General features: G+C 40.4%; 1 protein-coding gene across 5 annotated transcripts in view; it reads right to left on the bottom strand.

Annotated features, from left to right (window-relative positions):
* The window catches only part of GRIK1 (glutamate ionotropic receptor kainate type subunit 1), a 487136-nt gene extending 470469 nt beyond the window's left edge, over positions 1-16667 (bottom strand). Inside the window, exon 1 of one of the 5 annotated variants that reach the window (XM_044939691.2) lies at positions 15182-16667. In XM_044939691.2, the coding sequence (XP_044795626.1) occupies positions 15182-15299 (118 nt within the window). In that variant the 5' untranslated portion in view covers positions 15300-16667. The remainder of the gene's footprint in view (positions 1-15181) is intronic. The other 4 variants (XM_044939684.2, XM_044939685.2, XM_044939688.2 and 1 more) reach the window with 4 other exon arrangements.
* Between the last annotated feature and the right edge of the window lie 6823 nt (positions 16668-23490).

Below are 23490 nucleotides of genomic sequence, written 5' to 3'. Positions count from 1 at the left end.
TGTAAGCCTTTGAAATAATTTTGTAAGACAAGCTATAAATATGAGAATGAACAAATGAATAAGCAAACAATGGGAAGTGTGATAAAACATAAATTAAAACTTTTTCCTCTGAAAGGAAAAGAAAAGGTCAAATGCTACTCTCAGAATCCAGAAGTCAATTTGAAAGATAACTTTATATGAAACAAAAGGCAGTGTAGACCTCAGGAATAGTACAGCAAATTTATTTTAATATCCTCTCCAGGAATTGTTTACTGAATTTGTTTTTTATAAGCATTACATTAATTACTCATTCCACCTCCCTTTCCGATATCTGATACAGAGCTGGGAAGATGAATCCCAAAGTTCCACACCATAGCCAGCCTTTCTGATTTTTCATGATATTTCAAAAAGTCAGCAATAGATACTACCCTAGACAGTCATCCCTTGTATGCTCATGCATTAAATCTAACCAAAGGCTAAGGGTCACTTAAATTAAAGAAGCAAATCATACTGTTGGTACTTCACTGGTGGCTCAGATGATAAAGAATCTGCCTGCAGTGCAGGAGACCTGAGTTCAATCCTTGGGTCGGGAAGATCCCCTGGAGAAGGGAATGGCAACTCACCTCATTATTCATGCCTGGAAAATTCCATGGACAGAGAAGCCTTGTAGGCTATAGTCCATGGGGTCACAAAGAGGTGGACATGACTGAGCGACTAACACTTTCAACTTTCAATAATGTTAGTAATAATGCTAATTATTCATTTGTAATTTTTCTTTCTAGTTTTTTTTTTTTTTGGAAGAGTCTTATCAGATATGAAGACTCGTCTGTAACCCAAATAAATGTAAGACAAGTTGACCAGAAATGCTTGGATCACACAAAGTTGGAAAAAAAAATCTAAAGATATGTTAGATTTTTAACATATTTAACAGCTTTTTGTTAAGATTTCTCTATTGATATTTTTCTCACATGTCAGAATTTCTCTGGATTTTACTCTTTCAGTAGTTATCACCACCTGGACTGTATACTTCACCTCCATTTCTCTGGTCTACCTTCTCCTTTGATACACATCTCAAAACATAACTTCTCAGAGCATCCAGATTTAAAGACACCACACTGATAGTTCTATGACCCGTGTATTCTGGAACTTCTATGTATTTTACTGGTTGATTACAATACTTCATTGATTTAAGTATAGATCTTTAACAAATCTCAAATGAGTTGAATGAGAAAAATAAAGTTGCAATAAAGTATCATTGAGATTCAGGCTGGGCTGCTTTTATTTCTGGGATCTCAATGCTCTCTTTTATTAAATGAGAAAGTTGGGTGTTATGGTCTTTGAAGTCTCTGCCTTGTCTTAAGTACTATTATTTTAAATTTATTTATACATGTATGTATATGAATTTTATTTGCATATATGTCACATGAAAGATATTTTTATATTTATATGCTTTTTATAGCCTGTTGAAAGGAACTTCTGGGTCTGATTTCCATTTACCTTTTGGCTATGTAGCAAAAGCAAAACCTTTTGGCTATGTATCCTGGAAGAGGATGCTACATATATTAAACTGATGCTGCTAAGTCATTTCAGTCATGTCTGACTCTGTGCGACCCCAGAGACGGCAGCCCACCAGGCTCCCCATCCCTGGGATTCTCCAGGCAAGAACACTGGAGTGGCTTGCCATTTCCTTCTCCAATGCATGACAGTGAAAAGTGAAAGTGAGGTCGCTCAGGTTGTCTACTTGAAAGTTATACAGTTGTGTCCGACTCCTAGCGACCCCATGGACTGCAGTCTACCAGGCTCCTCTGTCCATGCGATTTTCCAGGCAAGAGTACTGGAGTGGGGTTCCATTGCCTTCTCTGAAATATTAAACTAGTAATAGTTTAATAATTCTTTACAACATTTTGGGGTGTTTACAACATTTTGGGGTGTTTCCTACTAAATCATTTTCTTCCTTAAGATATTTATTTTGTACCTTAATACGGATTCTTTTCTGACAAATGATCCTAGATGTAGCAAAAGTATTATCAGCCCTATTGTGTTAATTGGGCCCTATGCTCAGTTGTGTCCAACTCTTTGTGACCCTGTGGCTGTAGCCTGCCAGGCTCCTCTGTCCATGGGAATTTTCAGGCAAGAATACTGGAATGGGTTGCCATTTCCTACTGTAGGAAAGCTTCCTGACTCAGGGACCAAACCTGAATCTCTTGTATCTCCTGAATTGGCAGGCAGATTCTTTGCCACTAGCACCACCTTGATGTCATTAAATCTTGATGTTCAATCTGACCAATAGGGATATTCCCATAGGTCACTGAACAGATGTTTCAAAAGCCCTTGTAGCCTAAGAACATTTGTCATGGTCGTGATCCCTATGCCCCCCTCTCTACTTTTCTCTCTGTCTCCCAACACCACCAGTCATAAACAGGGTGTTTATCACCCTTGGGGCTTTCCTGGTAGCTCAGTTGGTAAAGAATCCCCTGAAATGCAAGAAACCCTGGTTCAGTTCCTGGGTTGGGATGTTCCCCTGGAGAAGGGGTACATTATCCACTCCAGTATTCTTGGGTTTCCCTGGTGACTCAGATGGTAAAGAATTCACCTGCAATGCAGGAGATGTGGGTTCATCCTTGGTTGGGAAGATCTCTTGGAGGAGGGTATGCAACCCACTCCAGAATTCTTGCCTGGAGAATCCCCCTGAACAGAGGAGCCTGGCAGGCTACAGTCCATGGGGTCACAAAGAGTCAGACACGACTGAGCAACTAAGCACAGCACAGCACATCACCATTACCCTTTCCAAGTTATTTTGAAATGCAGTAATTAGCTTCATACATGATATTTCTCCAGGTCAAATAAACAAAGCATAGAGAAAAACCTAAACTGGAATTTTAATATATATTTAGGTACTTATACACGACTATATGTATATTCGGAGAAGGCAATGGCACCCCACTCCAGTACTCTTGCCTGGAAAATCCCATGGACAGAGGAGCCTGGTAGGCTCCAGTCCATGGGGTCGCTAAGAGTTGGACATGACTGAGCAACTTCACTTTCACTTTTCACTTTCATGCATTGGAGAAGGAAATGGCAACCCACTCCAGTGTTATTGCCTGGAGAATCCCAGGGACAGATAAGCCTAGCGGGCTGCCGTCTATGGGGTCGCACAGAGTTGGACACGACTGAAGCAACTTTTAAGCATATGTATATTATATATAGTAATATATATAATATATGTGGTAATGTGTGGGTATGCATATGCAATACATTAATATATACTAATTATATAATTATGATATAACACATACCATATAATAATTAGACTTTAAAAACCTAGACTTTCTTCTGCAAAATGCAGAAAACTGAAATGTACAAAGTTTGCTTTTATTGTTGCTTCTTTTGTTATCTTAATTTTTGAAACAGCTATAAAATATAGTTTAAACATAATTTAAAAAATAGTTTCAAATCATAGTTTAAACATATTTTAAAAAATCACCCTAGTGCTTAAAGCTTCAACATTAGAGTTCAGATAAATGTGTGGCACTCTAAGAATCCAGATCTGTTTCCCTTCTTTGCAGGATGGAAACTTCGAGTTGAGACAGACAGTCAGTAGAACCCCTGGGATCTGAGGTACATAGAGTCACATACAGTTGTGTTCTCTGTGAGTACAATCTGCACGTTTTGCAGTTTAAGGTACATAAATGAGAATGGAGATGGAGGCATTGTGTTCTTGAACAGAAAGGGCCTGAGATAATTGGGGCCTGGAGATAACTTGAGGCTGATTGCTGCTATGTGAACCATGGATTTCTCCTTAATGAGGTGCTGGGTAAACGGCCCACTTCAGAAACCAGACAGAGAACTGCTGCGTCTCAAAGGGTGAAAGTGAACCATGGTGGGCTCTACGATTGTGGTTGTGGGCAGTGGATGCCTGGAGTTAGAGGTCAATACCTGGGTTCAGACAGAACCATCACATCACAGTGGATGTCTTGGACAAACAACAGCAAACTCATCTCCCTGAAGGACAGGGAGGGGTCTTTGGTCTATGTAGAGAAAAGGAAGAAAGGAGAGCTCTTGAAATTTACATTTTAAATTGAAAGTGAAACCTTGCTGTGGTCCTGGTGGATACAGGGGCTTGTGTGCCTAGTCAGGTTTAATTTCAGGGAAATGAATAAAGTCCCATTTCCACACATGTGATGCCGTGGCTGTAAGTGCTAAGTACAGAGGTGTTGCATATCCTCATGAGGTTTCTCAGTTCAGACCAATGACCATAAAGCAGAACCAACACTCTAGAGGGAACTGAGGGCGAGGCTGGGCTTAACCGTTGCCCCCTGTACTTTGTTTACCATCAGCTTCCTCAACTGAGGAAATGGGCTTATTTAAAGGTTAGGAGACATGGCCAAGCTAACAATCACCAGAACTGGAAACATTCTCATTTTGGTGAGCTTTGCACTCTGTCAAACTGCATGCAAAGCAAACTTTCTAGCATAATCTAGAAAGTACAGAATGGTGACTTTAACCATTCATTTTTAAATTAGGCAAGGACAAGTAATAGGAATCTAAATTAAAAAAAAAAAAATTCACCTGTAACTCACCATATTCACAAAACAAATGGACTTTGTTTTTTCACCTTAATTCTTCGAGTTATCTATAAGCAAGGATGAAATGTAAACATTCCCAATCCAAGATATGTAAAATCATACACTACTTCCTAAGCAGTTTTCATTTTAAGGCCTACATTTTACCATAAGGTTTACATTTAATAGATCCTTCTTTCTTGAGTTTCAACTATTCCTTTCTTAACCATTCCTTCCTGTTGATTTAGTCGATTTACAATCATTTATAAAGGTTCTTGCCAATTCGGTAAGCTTGTATAAAAACAGCCTTAGAGTTCAAATATATCCTGAATTAAAAGAAACACACACTGCCCAGAATTCAGAAGGTAAATGAATATTGCCCTTTAGACTCAAAAGATAGAGCTCTCTGACTAGTCCGTTTTTAGGAGATACAGTAACATCTTATATAATATAAACACAGGCAGGTCATCAGAATGCAGCTTCTGTTTATGGTTCCCCAAAGTATGCAATCCAACAGTTTAGAGGCTTAAATTTTTTAAAAAAGAAAAGCTTTAAAAGTTGTAATTGAGTCTTCACAATGAAAAAGAAAAACATTTGATTTTTGCCATCCTTTCTCCAATTTGAATTACAAAGTACTGGCCCTGGGAATTAAGTATTGATTTTTAAAGACATATTTAGACAGTTTTGCTAAGAAAAGGAACCATGCAAATGGTTTGCTATGAGAATTCATTCTAAGACATCCACACTTAAAGCCTCTAGCAGAGTATGTCACAATGCTTGAATCAATATTCAAAGTTAAATTTTGTTTAATTAAGTACAAAAAGTACATAATTGCTGAAAACCTAGATGCTAATAGATTGAAACAGCTAACACCTGATTTTCTATAAACCCATAGCAGAATTCTAAAGAAGACATACAAGCATCACATTTTATCAATAGCAATTTTTATATAAAGTTTATTTCCTTAATGATTTTTCTGATATTATATTCTGTTGTATTTATTTTAATGATACTCTAGAAAACTATGTGGCATATTCTATGGAATTGACAATAGGTTTTCTATTTTCCTTGATGCAATTAGTTATAGACTTTTCTGTACTACAGAGAGGTAGGAACAGTTTATAGCAGAAGAGATCTTGATATGGGTTGAGGGTTTTTTTTTTAATAGACTTTACATATTTATTTTTTAGAACAGTTTTAGACTTATATCCAGAGAAATTCTCTTATACTCCACATCTAGTTTTTCCTATTATTCACAACTTTATATGAGCCTGCTGCTGCTGCTGCTGCTAAGTCGCTTCAGTCGTGTCCGACTCTGTGCGACCCCATAGACGGCAGCCCACCAGGCTTCCCCTCCCTGGGATTCTCCAGGCAAGAACACTGGAATGGGTTGCCACTGCCTTCTCCAATGCATGAAAGTGAAAAGTGAAAGTGAAGTCGCTCAGTTGTGTCCGACTCCCAGCGACCCAATGGACTGCAGCCCACCAGGCTCCTCCGCCCATGGGATTTTCCAGGCAAGAGTACTGGAGTGGGGTGCCATTGCCTTCTCCTATATGAACATAGTGCACTTAAAATTAATGAAACAGTATTGATACACTATTATTAAGTACAATAGTATGCGTTTTTATTCAAATGTCCTTCATTTTCACCTAATATCCTTTTTTCCTTCCAGGATCTCATTCAGAACATCCAATCACATTTATTTATCATGTCTCCTTAGACTTCTCATGGCTGTGGCAATTTCTCAGGTTTTGTTTATCATGACCTTGAAAGTGTTGGCAAGTATTGGCCACATATTTTGTAGAATGCCTTCTATTGCTATTATCTGACATTTTTCTCATGTTTAGAGTGGGGATCTGAATTTTGGAGATGAAACCCAGATAAGAAAAGTGCCATTTGCCTTATCACATCAAAGGTACATACTATCAATATGAATTATCCATAGTAACACTGACCTTGATCACTTGGCTCATTTGTTTCAGAGATATGTCTCTTCTCCCTCATTTTTTAATTTAATCATTTATTTATATCAGTATAAATTCAAGGTCATTTATTTTATACTTTGGTTATAACCCACGTTTGGTTAGACGTGGTGAACTGGAGAGGTTTAGGTTCACCAGACAGAGATGCTGAGAGGGAAGCAGAAAATCGTAATAACTTAGAGCTTTCAGAGCATGACTGCCCTGCCGGCTCCCGTGGTGAAAAGTCAGCCTGGAATGCAGGAGCCCCGGGCACAAAACCTGGGTCCAGAAGATCCCCTGGAGGAGGAAATGGCAACCCACTCCAGTATTCTTGCCTGGAGAATTCCATGGACAGAGGAGCCTGGCAGGCTACAGTCCATGGGGTCTCAAAGAGTCAGACATGACTAAGGGACTGACACTTTATAACCCAATACTATTTTTAAAAAAATGTTTGCTCAAATTATTCCATTTTTGACCTTGGGAGCCCAGTACTAGATACCTGTGAACCTTTAACACACTACCATCAGTGGGGTTTTTGGACCACTTATTTCTCTGGTATTACAAGATACTCCATGACCATCTCGTGTATTTTTTCGTCAGTCCCAAAAGTGTCCACGTCCACAAGGATGCCTGGGTGCCCATTGTGTTCATTGCTACTGGAGTGTCATTGTCTATTGTGAATACCAACTGGTTTATGAGTTGAGTTTTAATTGATCAAATACTGTACATGTCTCACCTTAATATAGTCTATAATCTTTGACTTGATCAGTGAAACAAATAATGCATTTTAATATAGTTTTCATTTTGCATATTTAAGAAAAAAATAAGTGGTAGTGAACTGCCAGTCTCCAAATTGATCACTGATGACAAGAGTAATAATTAATCACTAGATTTCTATTAAATAAAAATAAATTATAGTATAAAGCATACATTGGTGAGTTCCTTTGGAAACATTTTTCAGTCAGAATTTTAGTGTTAATAGGCTTTTATACGTTATTTTATTTTGTGTTTTGCTTTTCCCCAATCAGCAGTTAACTAGTAATTTATCAAAAGATGTAAGATAGGCTAATCTTTCAAAAGTGTTCAGCCAACTAAGGTACCTAATAATATAGCAAAATAATTTAGGGGTTAAAAGAAAGTGCTTTTAATGCTGTATGGTGTTTTTGTGAGATTGTTTTGTGGTTAATAGGAATTTACTCTTAATTTAGTCAACGTCATTGTTTCTTAAGTACACCTGGTAACTAATCTTATCTTGTATTGAATAAATATGTTAACATAACATTGTACAAAATTACATTTTAAAAACCCTTAAATTTTGAAAAAGAACAAAAAGAGAGTAAAATATCACCCAAGTCACACAGGGATTTTTATGTTTTAGTAGCTTACAAGTTACATAAATACAAAATAGCATATTTTTACCTCTTTACTATTTTCCCCTCAGGGTAAACCTGAGCTTTCCATTTGACTTGCAATTACTAGTATTAGAATGTTAATGTAATTAGAGTTTAGGTTTTTCCAGTTTAATATGACAACTTGATCTCAATAGAAAATCAAGATGAGAAATTTATTTAGTTCATGTAGCTGGTGTACATTCCTTTTTATTTAAATGTTTGCATTTCTCTATGAAAATTTATCACAAAAAATCAGATACACATTTAAAAAGTATATAGTTTGAGTTTAAATATAAAAAGAACTTTAACTTACTACAAATTATATTCTTAGAAAAAATATTATAAAACTGATATATTTTTTCCATTTAAAAGAATGCTAAAAAAGTAAGCCTAAAAAACAAAAACAGGAAAATGGCCCCATATCACATTTTAAGCTAATAAAAATGATATACCTTCAGAATAGGCAATGTGGTTTTTAAAAATGTTTTCTTCATAATACAGAACAATCTAAACATTTTAAATCTATTCTTAAAGCTTTTAAAAAAGATATTCTGAAGTAAGGAGTGGACAGAATTTGGGTAAGACTGAAGAAGCAGCAGGATGTGTGCTCATATGAGTTTTGATGTATATATACTGACAGTTCAATGGTCTTAATGCCCAGTGTTTCCTTAAATATGTTCTGGGCAGCATGAGTTCAGTAGGACCTTAATGGTTGTGATTTAAGTAAGGGTCTTCTGATGATTAAACTGTGGGAGATACCATATTAAACAACAACAAAACACAATTCTTTGTGCAGAATTACAAACAACCTTTAATATGTAAACCTGCCCCATGAATCTCTAAAGGAGAGCATTTTCCCATGCTTACTTAACCAGACAAATAAATTATTCTTCAGCACGAAACTCCTACCCTGTTCATTAACCAAAAGAAAGATCAGGCTGAGGAGGTACCTGCGTTAACCCTAACACAGGTCATACATTTCACATATGATATCACTTTTCTTCTTTGCAATGAATCCATGAGTTTGTTATTATTATTTATCCTTCTATAACTAACACAATACATTAGTAATTTTCTTGAGGCCAATTAGAAAAAGGTAGTTAGAAATATGACTTCCCTTTCACTTGTAGTTCACCATTCTTTCTTTGAGCTGAAATAATTTCTGGAAAATTTTAGCATATAGATAAAATATGTTACATTTTCTATGGATAATTATCTGTGAAACAATAAAAGAGGATTAAGAGGCCATTGGATAACTCACCAGCACTTCAATTGCTTGTACTTTTTAATTGCTTGTATAATCTCATTAAAAATAGTGTGTTGGCTAGATATTAGGCAACAAGGTTCCCCTCCAACTAGATTATCTCCCTGAACCCCTTCTTATTGAGAAATTATGGGGAGTCCAATGATAATATCAGCTTTCCTTTTTGACAAATGTCTAAAGTATACTCAAATATAAATCACATTAACTTTGCTTTATGTAGTTATTGCTGAATAACTAACAGCAACAGTTCATTTCTCTGATACTTTTTGACTTCAGCTTAGTTTAAACTGTGGTTTAACTGACATACACAAGTCCATTTACAATACAGTATAATTTAATGCAAGGGGCTTGAAACTTGAGATTGGAATGTCTAGCTCCAGAGCCCAGCATTCCTACTAACTAGCACTGGAATTTAGGCAAAGTCACAAAGCCTTGGCCTTCTCAAAACTGGAGATTAAAAGCCATATAGGAAAAGTGCTGCAAGTCAGGTTTACACAGTATAAATATTAGACCTGTAAAATCTATTAGACCTGTAAAATCAATATTAAAGAAAAAGGTGATTTACGCAGATAATAAGGCAAAAGATCTGCTCATTTGCAGAAATACGTTCACATTATCCAGAGACTCCTTTTTTATCCTCTATCAGATAGCTTCTCCTCCAGATTTTTCTCCCAGGGTCAGTGGAGTTTTAAAGTCAATGATGACATCAGCATGCTTTCTCGGGGTGAAATCTACCTCAGGGCCAAATAGATCTTCCTAAACAGAGGCAGGGATTTCTGCTCCAGGTTTGGCAGCATGAATCCACTCTGTCTGTCCTCTGTGCATTTGAAGGCTTGGACTTATTCCATGTGGACTATGCCATGGATATAATAAACTGAAAGCAGAAGATGAATGGAGAACTCTCCAAGAATAATGCTGCTGCTGCTAAGTCGCTTCAGTCGTGTTCGACTCTGTGCGACCCCATAGACGGCAGCCCACCAGGCTCCCCTGTCCCTGGGTTTCTCCAGGCAAGAACACTGGAGTGGGTTGCCATTTCCTTCTCCAATGCATGAAAGTGAAAAGTGAAAGTGAAGTCACTCAGTCGTGTGGGACTCTTAGCGACCCCCTGGACTGCAGCCTACCAGGCTCCTCCGTCCATGGGATTTTCCAAGCAAGAGTACTGGAGTGGGGTGCCACTGCCTTCTCCAAGAATAATATCTGACACTAAAACATTAAAAGTGTCTTCACTGAAGGCCTTATGAAAATTTTCCATGGTGACATAGATTGTAAACCATTAGAATATAAGAATCAAACAGCCAGGTGCATTTTGTTCACTGTGGCATGCCCTGCGTGTGTCAGGCTCACAGGGGTGTGTGCTTAGTTGCTTAGTTGTATCCGACTCTTTGCGACCCCATGGACTGTAGCCTGCCAGGTTCCTCTGTCCCTGGGGATTCTCCTGGCAAGGATACTGGAGTGGGTTGCCATGCCCTCCTCCAGGGGCTCTTCCCAACCCAGGGATCCAACCCAAGTCTCCCACATTGCAGGGGGATTCTTTACCATCTGAGCTACCAGGGAAGCCCAGCTCATAGGTGAGGAAGCACGTAATAAATATTTGTCTGTTGAGTGAAGAATGAATATTAAGATGACAAATAATTCATTTTGTGATGGCAGAATAAAGTTGTGAGCTTTTGTACACTGCAGCAAAAATATGAATATGCAGTGTTACTTTGAACTTTGGGGATATTTATGATTAAATATTTAAAAAATAATGCTATAGTCAACTTGATGGTTGAAATAAAATACATTTGGATCTCTCTTGGAGAAGGAGATGGCACCCCACTCCAGTACTCTTGCCTGGAAAATCCCATGGACAGAGGAGCCTGGTAGGCTGCAGTCCATGGGGTCGCGAAGAGTTGGACACGACTGAGCGACTTCACTAAGGAGATAAAAACATTTGAACAATAATATTGCCATGTAAATTTCCATTCTATTCACATATTCCACAATATTTCTCTTTGTATACCATATTTAATTACATAATAGTAATACACTGTATTTCTATAGTGGTTTGTTTGCAAATAACAAAAAACATAGTTTATTTGATCCTCCCCTGTGAAATAGGAAAAGTAGATATCATTACTACAGATTCACAGGTAAAGAGATACGGGCTCAGAAATATTAAGTGTCATAAACATATACCACACTACTTGTTAGGTCCCTGTTTAGAAAACAAATTTCAATGATAATAATTTTTAAAATGTTCAAAAGGACTTCCCTGGTAGCTCAGTGGTAAAGAATCTGCCTGCTGACGCAGGAGACATGGGTTTGATCCCTGATCTAGGAAGATCAATGCTGAAGAGCAATTAATTCTGTGCACCACAAGCTGCTGAGCCTGTGCTCTGGAGCCTAAGAGCCACAACCAGAGAAGCCACCACAATGAGAAGCCCACGCACTGCAACTAGAGAAAAGCCCATGCAGCACCGAAGACCCAGCACAGCCAAAAAGAAATGAGCCAAAAAATAAAAATTCGTTTAACAAATTTAAAAATTAAAAACAATTACAAAGCAACTCATAAATCCATAGACTGCTTATATCCCTTCCCTTATCTATTTTCTGTACTTTTACCAATGACATTGTGAGGTTGCAATTGCTTTAATTTGATTTTTCAGATGCAAACAAAAGCCTGTGAGAGAGAATGTCTTGCTGAGACACATTTCTAGTAAGTCTTAGAGGTGGGACCCAAGCCTGGGATGTCTGACAACAACCATGTGTCAGAAAGCCTGGTGGCCCAACTCGTAACTCTTAAATGCTAAGCTAACCACCACCTCTGTGATTGGGTATGTTGAGATGATACATTAAAATATACTATGCAAATATTTAATCCTGTTACTATTGTTATTAGAAATATGCTACATCTGTCCCAGAAATTACATATGCATATAGAATTGTTTTTCTTTTACTTTTGTCCACTACTGGTGGTACCCACCATCTACTCAGGTCACCTAGACCCAGATTTAACTATTGGTTATCTGGCTATGTAACAGAGATGTCTGTCACCGAAGCATGTGTGTGTGATTAACTGGCTGTTGACAAACACTGGGGTGGGAGACAGAAAGACAGGAATAACCCCAGCGTGCCCTAGAGAACTCCCTGCCTCCGGCCATTATTTCTCTTCCATGCTGGCTGTTGTGGAACCTCTGAAATATAGTTAGGAGTAATGCTTAGGACCTCTTTGCCCTATAGAACCCCCTTTATATATATTATGTTTCAAGATTGTAAACTTTTCAACAGACATCCACAATATGCATGAAAACCATGCATAATACACACTCAAGACATCTCTAATTCTTAGGATGCGTGAATTTTCTGTTAAATTTTATCCCTTTCATTCATTTTTTTTTTCTCAATGGCTGAAGTTTAAGCAGACACTTTTGCAAGAAAAGTAGATCCAAGATTCAAGTGCTTCCTCACAGTGCAAAGTGCCAGACATCTATGTTTTACTTGGGGATATTTCCAGTTATTGGAACACTTGTAATACTAATGCAAGTTAATGATGAAGTGTCCCTTTTTGTTGATTGGTTGATTGGTGGGTTGGTTAGATGGTTAGTGGTTTGTTGAAAAGAGGAAGGAAAGATAAGAAGTGAAAAATAGTGTGTTTTCATTCTTCTCTTTCCTTTTCTCAACACACACACAGTGGCTCAGTCCCCAACTCCTTTGATATTTCATACTCACTGTTGGACTTGACTGACATAAGAAACTCACTGTAGAGAGGCAGGTTTCCACTGAGCTAAAGCCAGTTTCCATGGTGCCGAAATGTGCATTTAAAAGTAAGCATGGTCCTTAGGTGCCTACAGGGTGGTGTTCATGCCAAGCACAGGTCACAAAGGAGCCAGAAGAAGTAAGATGTTTGTCCTGCATATAAACAGCACCGGGCTAGCTATTTCACTTTATGCATTTTGGTTCCCATTTAGAAAAAGAAAATCTCATTATCGTGCAGCATATATTTTAAGGTTGGTGAATCACGTTGGGTTGTTCTAACTCTGAAAACTAATTTAAATGGATGAGTGTGATTGCTTGGAGCTTAGGTAAATAATCAGATCTGTGAATATATATGTCCTAACATACTTTCACATCCCCTCCCGAAATTCCTTTAGATTTGGGTGATATAGGAGAGGAAAGTTCTTTCTTAAGATTATTGTACAGGAAGGGGAAACTGTTGGCTGGCATACCTTATTCTAGAGTGTCTAAATTTGTCTTTTTTAAGATATATAAAATATATGCAAAATACCAATTAAGTTAATGAACACTGGAAATTGTAACACACTCATTGTTTACGCTGTGTTATTCATAGGAGTGAACAACCCTAGAGTGTGTAGGGTTGATTGCATCCCCCTTCCCCCCAAAAAAATAAGTAAAAGAGAAAAAAAAGATTAAAAATATTTAAGGTTAAAACATAACTAAGGTGAAGAATATTTTAGCTATGAGTGGTACTTTTTCTAGAAGAATCCTTTGGGACTTCTTAAATGAGCAGTCTAAATCATCCATTAAAATGTGCATTATCATAATTTAGAGAAAGACATCTGCGGTAAAAGTTAGTATTTGAGATCTTTTCTGTCCTTGAAAAACAGATCCCATGTGCCTAGAGAAAATGCATTTCAAAATAGTAAACTTCCATTTTTATATATATTTTTTAATTTTCAATGGGGATATTCAGTGACAGGAACTAGGTTCTGAATCTTTGAAAAGAGATGCGTTCATTTCAGAATTAATAAAGTTATTGAACAATTTCAGCCATTTTAGTGGCATTATGAAAGAGTGCCCTGGATGGTTCCATGCACGTTCGGTCAGTTCCTGGAAAGGGTATAAGTTAGAAGTCCTCGGAGATGAAGACCTCAGTCTTGGTGCCTACAGTGAGAAACTGGAAAAGCTGGGAGCCCCGCGTGGTGTCAAGACTTCACCTGCGGCTCTCCACCTTCACTGGGTCTTTAAGAAGCCCAGTAGGTTGGGGGGAGAGGACCAACTGAGAACTAAAGGAATAGAAATTGGTTTTAGTGTGCCAGGGAGAGCATTAAAGTAGTCAACCAGCTTTTTCAACCCAAAAAGCCGCTCAGAAATCGCTCTGTGCCTTCACAGACCAGACCTTGGTGGCGGGTGCTGTGTGTTTAGGTCCCTGAGTCCACACACTAGCAAAGATCCCTCTCTCCCTTGTTATTATCCCACCCTCCTTAGGCGGCCCCCGGGTCCCTATCCTCAGTCTTGCAGTCTCCTTTTATCCCACCTTGAGATGGAAGTCCAGAGTCTTCCAGCGACTTACCCTGACGGTTTGGATAGTGCTCAGTGGCACGCAGGTGGGGCAAACTGGGGAGAGGGTGGAAAACTTAGGGGCCGGCTCGCGGCGCTAACTCTACGGTCCTCCTGACTCCTCGAACCCTCAGCCAGAAGTCAGACCCCAACTCTGCCCCACTCGAACGGAACCCTCCAGACTCCTCGAGCAAGAACCCAACTTAAGAAAACTTGAAGGATCGGGGTGAGCAGACGCAGGGAAGTCCCCGCATCCCTAGTGGTCCCCAGTTGGACTCCTGAGATCTGGGCATCCCGCGGATACCCAGAGACTTGGTTGCCAGGACCCCCCGGGCGTGCATCTGGACAGCGCGATGCCTGCCGAGGCGCAGAGGAGAAGCTCATCTCCCGGCCCAAACCGACCGCCTGCAGCCCCCCACACTCAGAGTAGCGAGCCGGTCCAGGCAAACCTGGGTCGCTGGCTCTCTTGCCCGCGTTCCTGGAGCCCCGATTTAAAAAAAAAGAAACCCGCCAACTGTACTCGCGGGGAAGCCCGGCACTGGCCAGGAGGGAAGCGGTGACGCGGCTTCTTTCCCGGAGCCTCGGGTGGGCACTGACCTCAACCAGCCCCCAGCTCCTGCCCCCCGGACCGATGCGCGCTCCCTCGCTCCGGGACCCCGCGGCGCCCGCGCTGGCCGCGGGGAGCCACCGCGTCCCCAGAGCGGGCCTCCTGGAGCGCTCCCCCGCCCCGCGGGGTTCACTCACCGATCCGGAGTACTTGCGGGGCGGTCTGCGGGAGGACCGAGCCGAGGAAATAGAGAAGCGTCCAGCCAGCGTCCCTGGTCCTCAGCCTGGGCTGGGCGAGGAGTGTGCGGCGCTCCATCTTCCTGGCTTCTTAATTCATGCCGAGACCCAGCCGCCGCCGCTCGCCCTGAAGATGCTGCCCGCTGGGCTCGGGTCCCTGCCTCATCCTCCCTGGGATGCTAACGCGGTGGTACCCAGCGCGCTCCCCTGGCGGAAAGAGCTTGAGGGAACCTGCGTGGGATGGCGGAGCCGGCGGGCGACGCTGGGCTCGCTCTGGGCTTCTGGCTTCTGCCGCTAGCCCATCACCGTTCCTCGTCCTCCTCCTCCATGGGCCGCGGGTCTCGGAGAAGCCGCGCGCAACTGCTCCCGGAGCCGAGAGACCAGCCGGGGAAAGTTGCTGCCCCAATTCGCCGGAACGTCTCCCTCATTCGTCCTCGGGTCAGATGAGAAAGTGGGGTGGCGGCAGGGATGAGGGGCAGGTGGAGAGTGCCACGAGACCAAGCGGGAGGTGGCGGGGTGGGGGGAGAAAGAAGACGGAGGAAGAAGGGGAGAGGGTACGGGGTGAGTTGGTGCAGGGGCTCTCAGTGAGCAGGAGGAGCTCCCGCAGGTTAACTGGGATCCGAGCCACGCTTTGGCTTCTCGGTTCTCCCTGGCCGCCTCGCCTCGCTCGCCTCCCCTCGCTCGCCCCACCCTTTATTTACTGCCCGCCCCAATACACCCATCCAGACACCCGGACGCGCGCACACTCACGCACATTCTCCCTCGTCCTCAACTTTGCGCCGTAAGGCTGGAAAGTGTATTGAGGATTGCCTCCTGAAGGCAGAACATTTAACCTGATGGTCAGAGCAGAGTCAACCTCTGCGCTGGGCCGCGAGTGGCCGAGGAACCCTCCTTGGAAATGTCCCCGGGCGCCTGTGTGAGGGTCTCCGAGAGGAGACTCTTCCCCATCACTTGATGGAAAAGCGCCATCTCGGACGCCAGCATTTCGGGAATAGAAGAGCTCTTATTTTAACTCTGGCAAAGAGGAAAGAAAGCAGGAGGAGGAAGAAGAGAAGGAGAAATGAAACCTCGGTACTCAAAGATTAAAGTGGCTTCTCTCCTATTCAGACCCCAGATAATCTCTTGTAAATTACTTCTATTTACATATGCAGAACTGTGAAAGAGGCAGCTTCCAGCGCAGCTCCTTGTCTTGGTTTTCTTTCGACTGGCACGTTTGAACGCTGGAAGAGAGGCTATTTTAGCTCTGTAGGTTTGGAGACTATTTCTCTGTGGAAGGACAAGGACGCTTCCCTGGGGAAATCATCAGCATTTGATCATTTTGGTTTAATTTCCTTTGAGCTTTGTGGGGGAATGTTCTATATAAATGTTGGCTAGCTTTGCATTAACATTCATAGACAATTTGTTTTCTTCACTCAAAGTATGGATTTTGGAGAACTAACCTAAACTGAGTTAATTCATCTGAAAAACATGTCCACAGTTTACAGACCTACAATAGGAAAGGGTTACAAAAGAAACCTAACATAACTTCAGGTACTTTCATTCACTCTTACATGTAGTGCCAGGCACTACACACACACACACACACACACACACACACACACACACACATAAAGAGAGAGACTATATATGTGTGTGTATGTGTTTGTGTGTGTAAAGTTGCTCAGTTGTGTCCAACTCTTTGTGACCCCATGGACTGTAGCCTGTCAGGCTCCTATGTCCATGGGATTTCCCAGGCAAGAATAATGGAATGGTAGCCATTTCCTTCTCCAGGGGATACTCAGACCCAGAGATAGAACCTGTGTCTCTTACGTCTCCTCTATTGGCAAGTGGGTTCTTCACCCTGCACCACCTGGGAAGCCCACGTGTGTCTTAGTCGCTCAGTCGTGTCTGACTCTTTGCCACCCCGTGAACCAGAGCCTGCCCGTCTCCTCTGCCCATGGGATTCTCCAGGCAAGAATACTGGGATGGGTTGCCATTCCCTTCTCCAGGGGATCTTCCCAACCCAGGGACTGAACCCAGGTCTCCTGCATTGCAGGCGAATTCTTTACCATCTAAGCCACCAGGGAAACCCATAGATACAGATATATAGATATAGATTAGATATAGATATAGGGTTTCCCTGGTGGCTTAGTGGATAGAGTCTGCCTGCAATGCAGGAGAGCCATGTCCGATCCCTGGATTGGGAAGACCCCTGGAGAAGGAAATGACAACCCACTCCAGTATTCTTGCCTGGAGAATCCCATGGACAGAGGAGCCCAGTGGACTACAGTCTATGGGGTCACAAAGAGTTGGACACGACAGTGTGACTAACACTTTCATTTTCATAGATATGGAGATAGAGATAGATTATACATATAGATATGTCTTTTTTTTACTGAAGACCCATACTGTCCATCCCCCAAGAGAGGTTATAGCCCCACTGCTGGAAGCTCGTCAGTTCATACTTCAAATAGTGTGCCTGGTTCTGATACTTCTGTAAGAGAGTTGATAGAACAGAACATATCCACAGATAAGAAGATGGGTGGATCTGGATTTAAGAATGCATTTTATGCATAGATCAATTAAACCAAGAAAAATTAGGAGCATATGAATCTTATCTTCAGAAATTTGAAGAGCTAAAAGAACTTAGTCATAATATTAGGCAAAGAGAAAAATAAGAAAAATGAGAATATTGGATGGAGATTATAGAAGAGTAAATTTCACTTATTTAGGCGAGGAACATTTCTAAATCTGGAAAGTGTCAACAATGATAAGCCCTACATCAGAAAAGAGACAAACTCCCTTTCATTTATTCATTTATCGGTTCGTTCAATGCATATTTGAGTGCCTACTGTGTGGGAGACATCCAAGCCCTGGAGACACAGTGGAAATATGGTTTCTGCCATAATGAAACTCATAGGTGATAAAGAAGTGTGATGAGTTTCACAAAATGGTACTCTGTGCATGATGAAAAGAGAAATATAACCTCTTGAGGAATTTGGGAAGAATTTGATAAGGAAATGATGCTTCAAAATTCCAATGAGTACTTTATAAATCCTTAACTATTTATATTTATCCTTAGTATCTATATTTATTCTTAATATTTATAGAAATATAAAACCTGGTTGGGCTTCCCTAATGGCTCAGAAGGTAAAGAATCTGCCTGTAATGCAGGAGACCTGGTTTTGATCCCTGAGTTGTGAAGGTTCCCTGGAGGAGGACATGGCAATTCACTCCAGTACTCTTGCCTGGAGAATCCCCACAGACAGAGGAGCCTGGCAGGCTACAGTCCATGGGGTCACAAAGAGTCTAACACAACTGAGCGACTAAGAACATACACACAAAGCTTGTTAATGGATTTTTTTTAAAAACCTAAAGATTTGTGTAAAGCATGTTCAGTTATCTATTTTTCTTGGTGCATATAGGGCTAGTAGATAATAAATACAAGCATGGCTAGATCTTGAGAATCCAAACTCTAGAATTATGTCAGCTTTTGAACAAACTGTTTCAATCCTGGTTTTACCTAATTTTTGATCTGTAACCTTAGTTAGATTACTTTATGTCCCTATAGTAGAGATTGCTGATACTTATCTAGATCCATTTCTCTTTTTCCTGGGCGTGTTAAAGCCTATTCTTTTTCAGTGAGGTGTAATAATGTATATTTAGCCAACAAAATGGGAGTAGAAGTAGTCTGTGCTGTATCTGGGTAAGAAGGAAAGCAATGAAAGGCTCTCACCCCTCCCTTGGGGACTGTCTTTTGCCACAGTAATTCCCAAAACCACAAGTTCTAGAGGCCAAGATGGAAGCAGCAGGGATCCCTGAGTCACCTTCTGGGAAGGACTTGCTTGAATAGTTGTCAGATTAGTAGCAAATTGGTAACCAATCAGTGAAAACAAAAATTGTGCTATAGTCCATGAAAATTTTGAGATCTGATTGTTATTACAGCAAAACCTCTTCTATACTGACTGATACACTCTCTCTAGGATTTGATATCTTCATCTGTACATTGAAACTGATAACACGGTATGGAAATTGGAGGATTATAGGAACTACTGTATGCAAAGTATTTTCCAAGGATTTCATTACTCAATATATATTAGTTAAATTGTGGTAATTTGCTTTTTCGGTTCAATTAATCTGCACATACATTTCTAGTTTAAATATGCCTCAGATGGCAGAGACTAAGATATTTTGTCTGTTAGGAAATGACTCCATTAATAGTATATATATTAGAGCTTCCCTAGTGGTACAGTGGCAAAGAATCTACCTGTTAATACAGGACACTCAAGAGACACAGTTTAGATCCCTGGGTCAGGAAAACCTCTTGGAGGAGGAAATGGCAACCCACTCTAGTATTTTTGCCTGGAAAATTCCATGAACAGAGGATCCTGGTGAGTTATAGTCTATGGGGTTGCTAAGAGTTGAACACAGCTGAGAGACTGAGCATATAATAGTCTATTAATAGTAATTTGGCCCAATGCTATTTAAAGGCATTTCATCACTTTTACCTGAATTACCTTTTGTCTCTAAGTTCTTTTTTATTGGTAGAGATATTAGAAATATTGCATTTTCCAAAGTAGGCTTCTTAAAGAATACATGCACACTTTAAGTTGCTTTTCTGTATTATCTATAAAACCTGTAAAGCTTAAAATTGAAATTTATTTCCTTGTTAAAATGCTTTCCTCCACTGCTCATGTACACAGGCTCATGGTGTTAAGTTACTCACGAGTGATCAGCAGCTGCTGTTAATTTGTTTTGTGCTTTTTAGAAGCACTGTATTTTGTATATATATGCGTCTAGTTATTTTTGCCCAAAATGACTATGTTACTCACTCTTGATTCACATTTTCATAGTGCTCCCGTAAGAATAAAAATGTCCAATTGAATGCATTCAGTCTTTTCCCAGTTTCCCAAATCTTAAGCTTAAATTGATACACTGAGGTTAATAAGGAAATAATGTACAGCCTTGTGCAGAGAGCTGGTGACATTACTTAGATAGTAATTCATTTAAGATTACTCGATTTTAATAACATAATGAGACACAAGAAAACTAGCTTAGAATAAACTAAGGAACTCAAATGTTATAAATGTGTTTTCAAAGTTTTTAGTAGACTTGAGTTTACTTATAATGTTACCCAGGGCATGAAAAGCAAAGAAAAAAAACACAAAAAACAAACAACAACAAAAAAAAAAACAAAAAAACAAATCAGGTGGCTTTGAAATCAAAATTCTTACTCCTTGACTACTTTTTTATGTCTAATTTTTTCCCTAGGTGATGTCATATGTTTCTAAGGCATTAAATATCTTTAAGCAAGGATCTCAAATTTCATCTTTTGCTCAGATCTTGCCTATGAACTCCAGATTCTCATAGCCAATTCTAATTACTATTTTCCACTGAGTACACATGTCAGTCTCTTGATTCTGAGCCATATTATTGCTCCCTCCCTAGCCCCCTTTCAAAGTTTCTCATTTCAATATGCGTACCACCTTCTGTCCAGGAATTAAAACTAAAAACTCAGAACGCCATGCTTACTTTCCCCTTACATGCAGTATATTTTCATGTGCTATTGGTTTTGTGCCTCAAACTTTCTTTAATCTGTTTATCTGCAGTTCCAATGCTATCATCTAGCCTGGAGTTCCTTAGCTTCAAAACTGTTGACATTTGGGGCCAGAAAATTATTTATTGAGGAGGCTGTCCCGTGTCTTATAGGATGCTTAGCAACTTCCCTGGACTCTATCCACTAGATGTCAGTAGTACCCTCCTCCCAGGCTGTAACAGCCAAAAAATGTCTGCAGACATCCCCAAATGTCTTCTGAAGTACGTATCACCCCTAGTTGAGAACCACTACACTCACCCAAATCACTGTGGTCTTCCATCTGGTCTATTACAGTAAGTTCTTAATTGTTCCTCACCCCCATTGCCTCTTTCTATCCATTCTGTTGACTGATCTAAATTTGCTTCTCTGATTGATTTCCTTCATAATGCCCTGCTCAGTTTCCTCATGGTCATTATCAATTCTTTAGATATCTGTTTACTTTATTAGAGACTCAGTGATGGCAGAATGAAACCTCAGCATTTAGCGCAATGCCTAGCAATTAGTGGAACCTTGATAAATGCTCATTGACTGCATGAATGAATGAATGAATTCATAACGCACACAACCTACAATTGGTAAGTGTATATTTGTAGGACTAATCTGAATAATACACCAGATTTCTGTTTTGATTTCATTCAAAGCTCCTACATAGATGAGTTTCTATTTAAATATACTCAGAACATTATTAATACTATAGTCCACTGTCTAGAAAATCTGGGGTATAATCTTAGATGTCAAATGTCAGGAAAATGCTGTACAGAGTAGGGATTTCTCTTCACATTTCATTTTTCAGCACCATGGCTACCATCCCACATGCCTTAACATTTTTACTGTAATTTTCATGCCAACACTGGTCCATTTGCTAAAGCACTGCAGAAAGCAATTGTAGTAATCTTTGAAAGAAAAAAAAGTCTTTACTTATTCATATCTTTATATCCTATTATTACAACCTGAGTGTGTAAAATAGAATTCCATCATGTGCAAAGTCTGAACCAAGTTGGTATGTAGCTCCCTCCACACATAAGTAAGGAGAGTAAAGAAGAAAAGAGCCCGATCAGGCAGTCGGGATGTCAGGAGACCTGGGTCCTCGCCCTGGTCTGATCACTTGCCATGGCTCCCGGTTCCCAGTCAAGTCCCACCCTCTCCTGAGACCCAACCGTAACAGCAAGTGGATGGACTGATGTCTCAAAGCCAACGGGGACCAAGGTTCTCCACTTCTTCCAACTCTAAAAACCATTTTTATAAAGGAGTGACACTCAACTAATCTCTGTGCTCTTCTGGTTAAGCTTGTCCTTAAAATAATGAGTTTATTTTGTGATTTATTATATATTCCAGGCACCCTTCTTAGTGCTGTTACACATATGAATGGATTTAATACTGAGAGCCACCTTGAGAGGTAAGTACTCTAAGTTCAGTTCAGTTCAGTCACTCAGTCATGTCCGACTCTTTGGGTCACCATGGACTGCAGCACGCCAGGCCTCCTTGTCCATCACCAACACCCGGAGTTAACTCAAACTCATGTCCATTGAGTTGGTGATGCCATCCAACCATCTCATCCTCTGTCATCCCCTTCTCCTCCTGCCCTCAATCTTTCCCAGCATCAGGGTCTTTTCAAATGAGTCAGTTCTTCACATCAGGTGGCCAAAGTTTTGGAGTTTCAGCTTCACCATCAGTCCTTCCAATGAACACCCAGGACTGTTTTCCTTTAGGATGGACTGGTTGGATCTCCTTGCTGTCCAAGGGACTCTTAAGAGTCTTCTCCAACACCACAGTTAAAAAGCATCAATTCTTCAGTGCTCAGCTTTCTTTATAATCCAACTCTTACAACTATACATGACTACTGGAAAAACTATAGCTTTAACTAGACGGACCTTTGTTGGCAGAGTATTGTCTCTGCTTTTTAATATGCTGTCTATATTGGTCATAACTTTTCTTCCAAGGAGCAAGCGTCTTTTAATTTCATGGCAGCAGTCACCATCTGCAGTGATTTTGGAGCCCCCAAAAATTAAGTCAGCCACTGTTTCCATTGTTTCCCCACCTATTTGCCATGAAGTGATGGGACCAGATGCCATGATCTTAGTTTTCTGAATGTTGAGGTTTAAACCAACTTTTTCACTCTCCTCTTTCACTTTCATCTAGAGGCTCTTTAGTTCTTCTTCACTTCCTGCCATAAGGGTGGTGTCATCTGCATATCTGAGGTGATTGATATTTCTCCCGGTAATCTTGATGCCAGCTTGTGCTTCTTCCAGCCCAGCATTTCTCATTATGTACTCTGCATATAAGTTAAATAAGCAGGGTGACATTATACAGCCTTGATGTACCCCTTTCCTGATTCAGAACCAGTTTGTTGTTCCACATCCAGTTCTAACTATTGCTTCCTGACTTGCATTCAGTTTTCTCAGGAGGCAGATCGGGTGGTCTGGTATTCCCATCTCTTTCAGAATTTTCCACAGTTTATTGTGATCCACACAGTCAAAAGCTTTGGCATAGTCAATAAAGCAGAAATAGATGTTTTTCTGGAACTCTCTTGTTTTTTTTGATGATCCAATGGATGTTGCCAATTTGATCTCTGGTTCCTCTGACTTTTCTAAAGCCAGTTTGAACATCTGGAAGTTCACAGTTCATGTACTGTTGAAGCCTGACTTGGAGAATTTTGATCATTACTTTGCTAGTGTGTGAGATAAGTGCAATTGTG

The sequence above is a fragment of the Bubalus bubalis genome, chromosome 1, assembly GCF_019923935.1.
Source record: "Bubalus bubalis isolate 160015118507 breed Murrah chromosome 1, NDDB_SH_1, whole genome shotgun sequence".
Classification (NCBI taxonomy): domain Eukaryota; kingdom Metazoa; phylum Chordata; class Mammalia; order Artiodactyla; family Bovidae; genus Bubalus; species Bubalus bubalis.
This window is presented reverse-complemented; position numbering and strand designations above follow the sequence as displayed.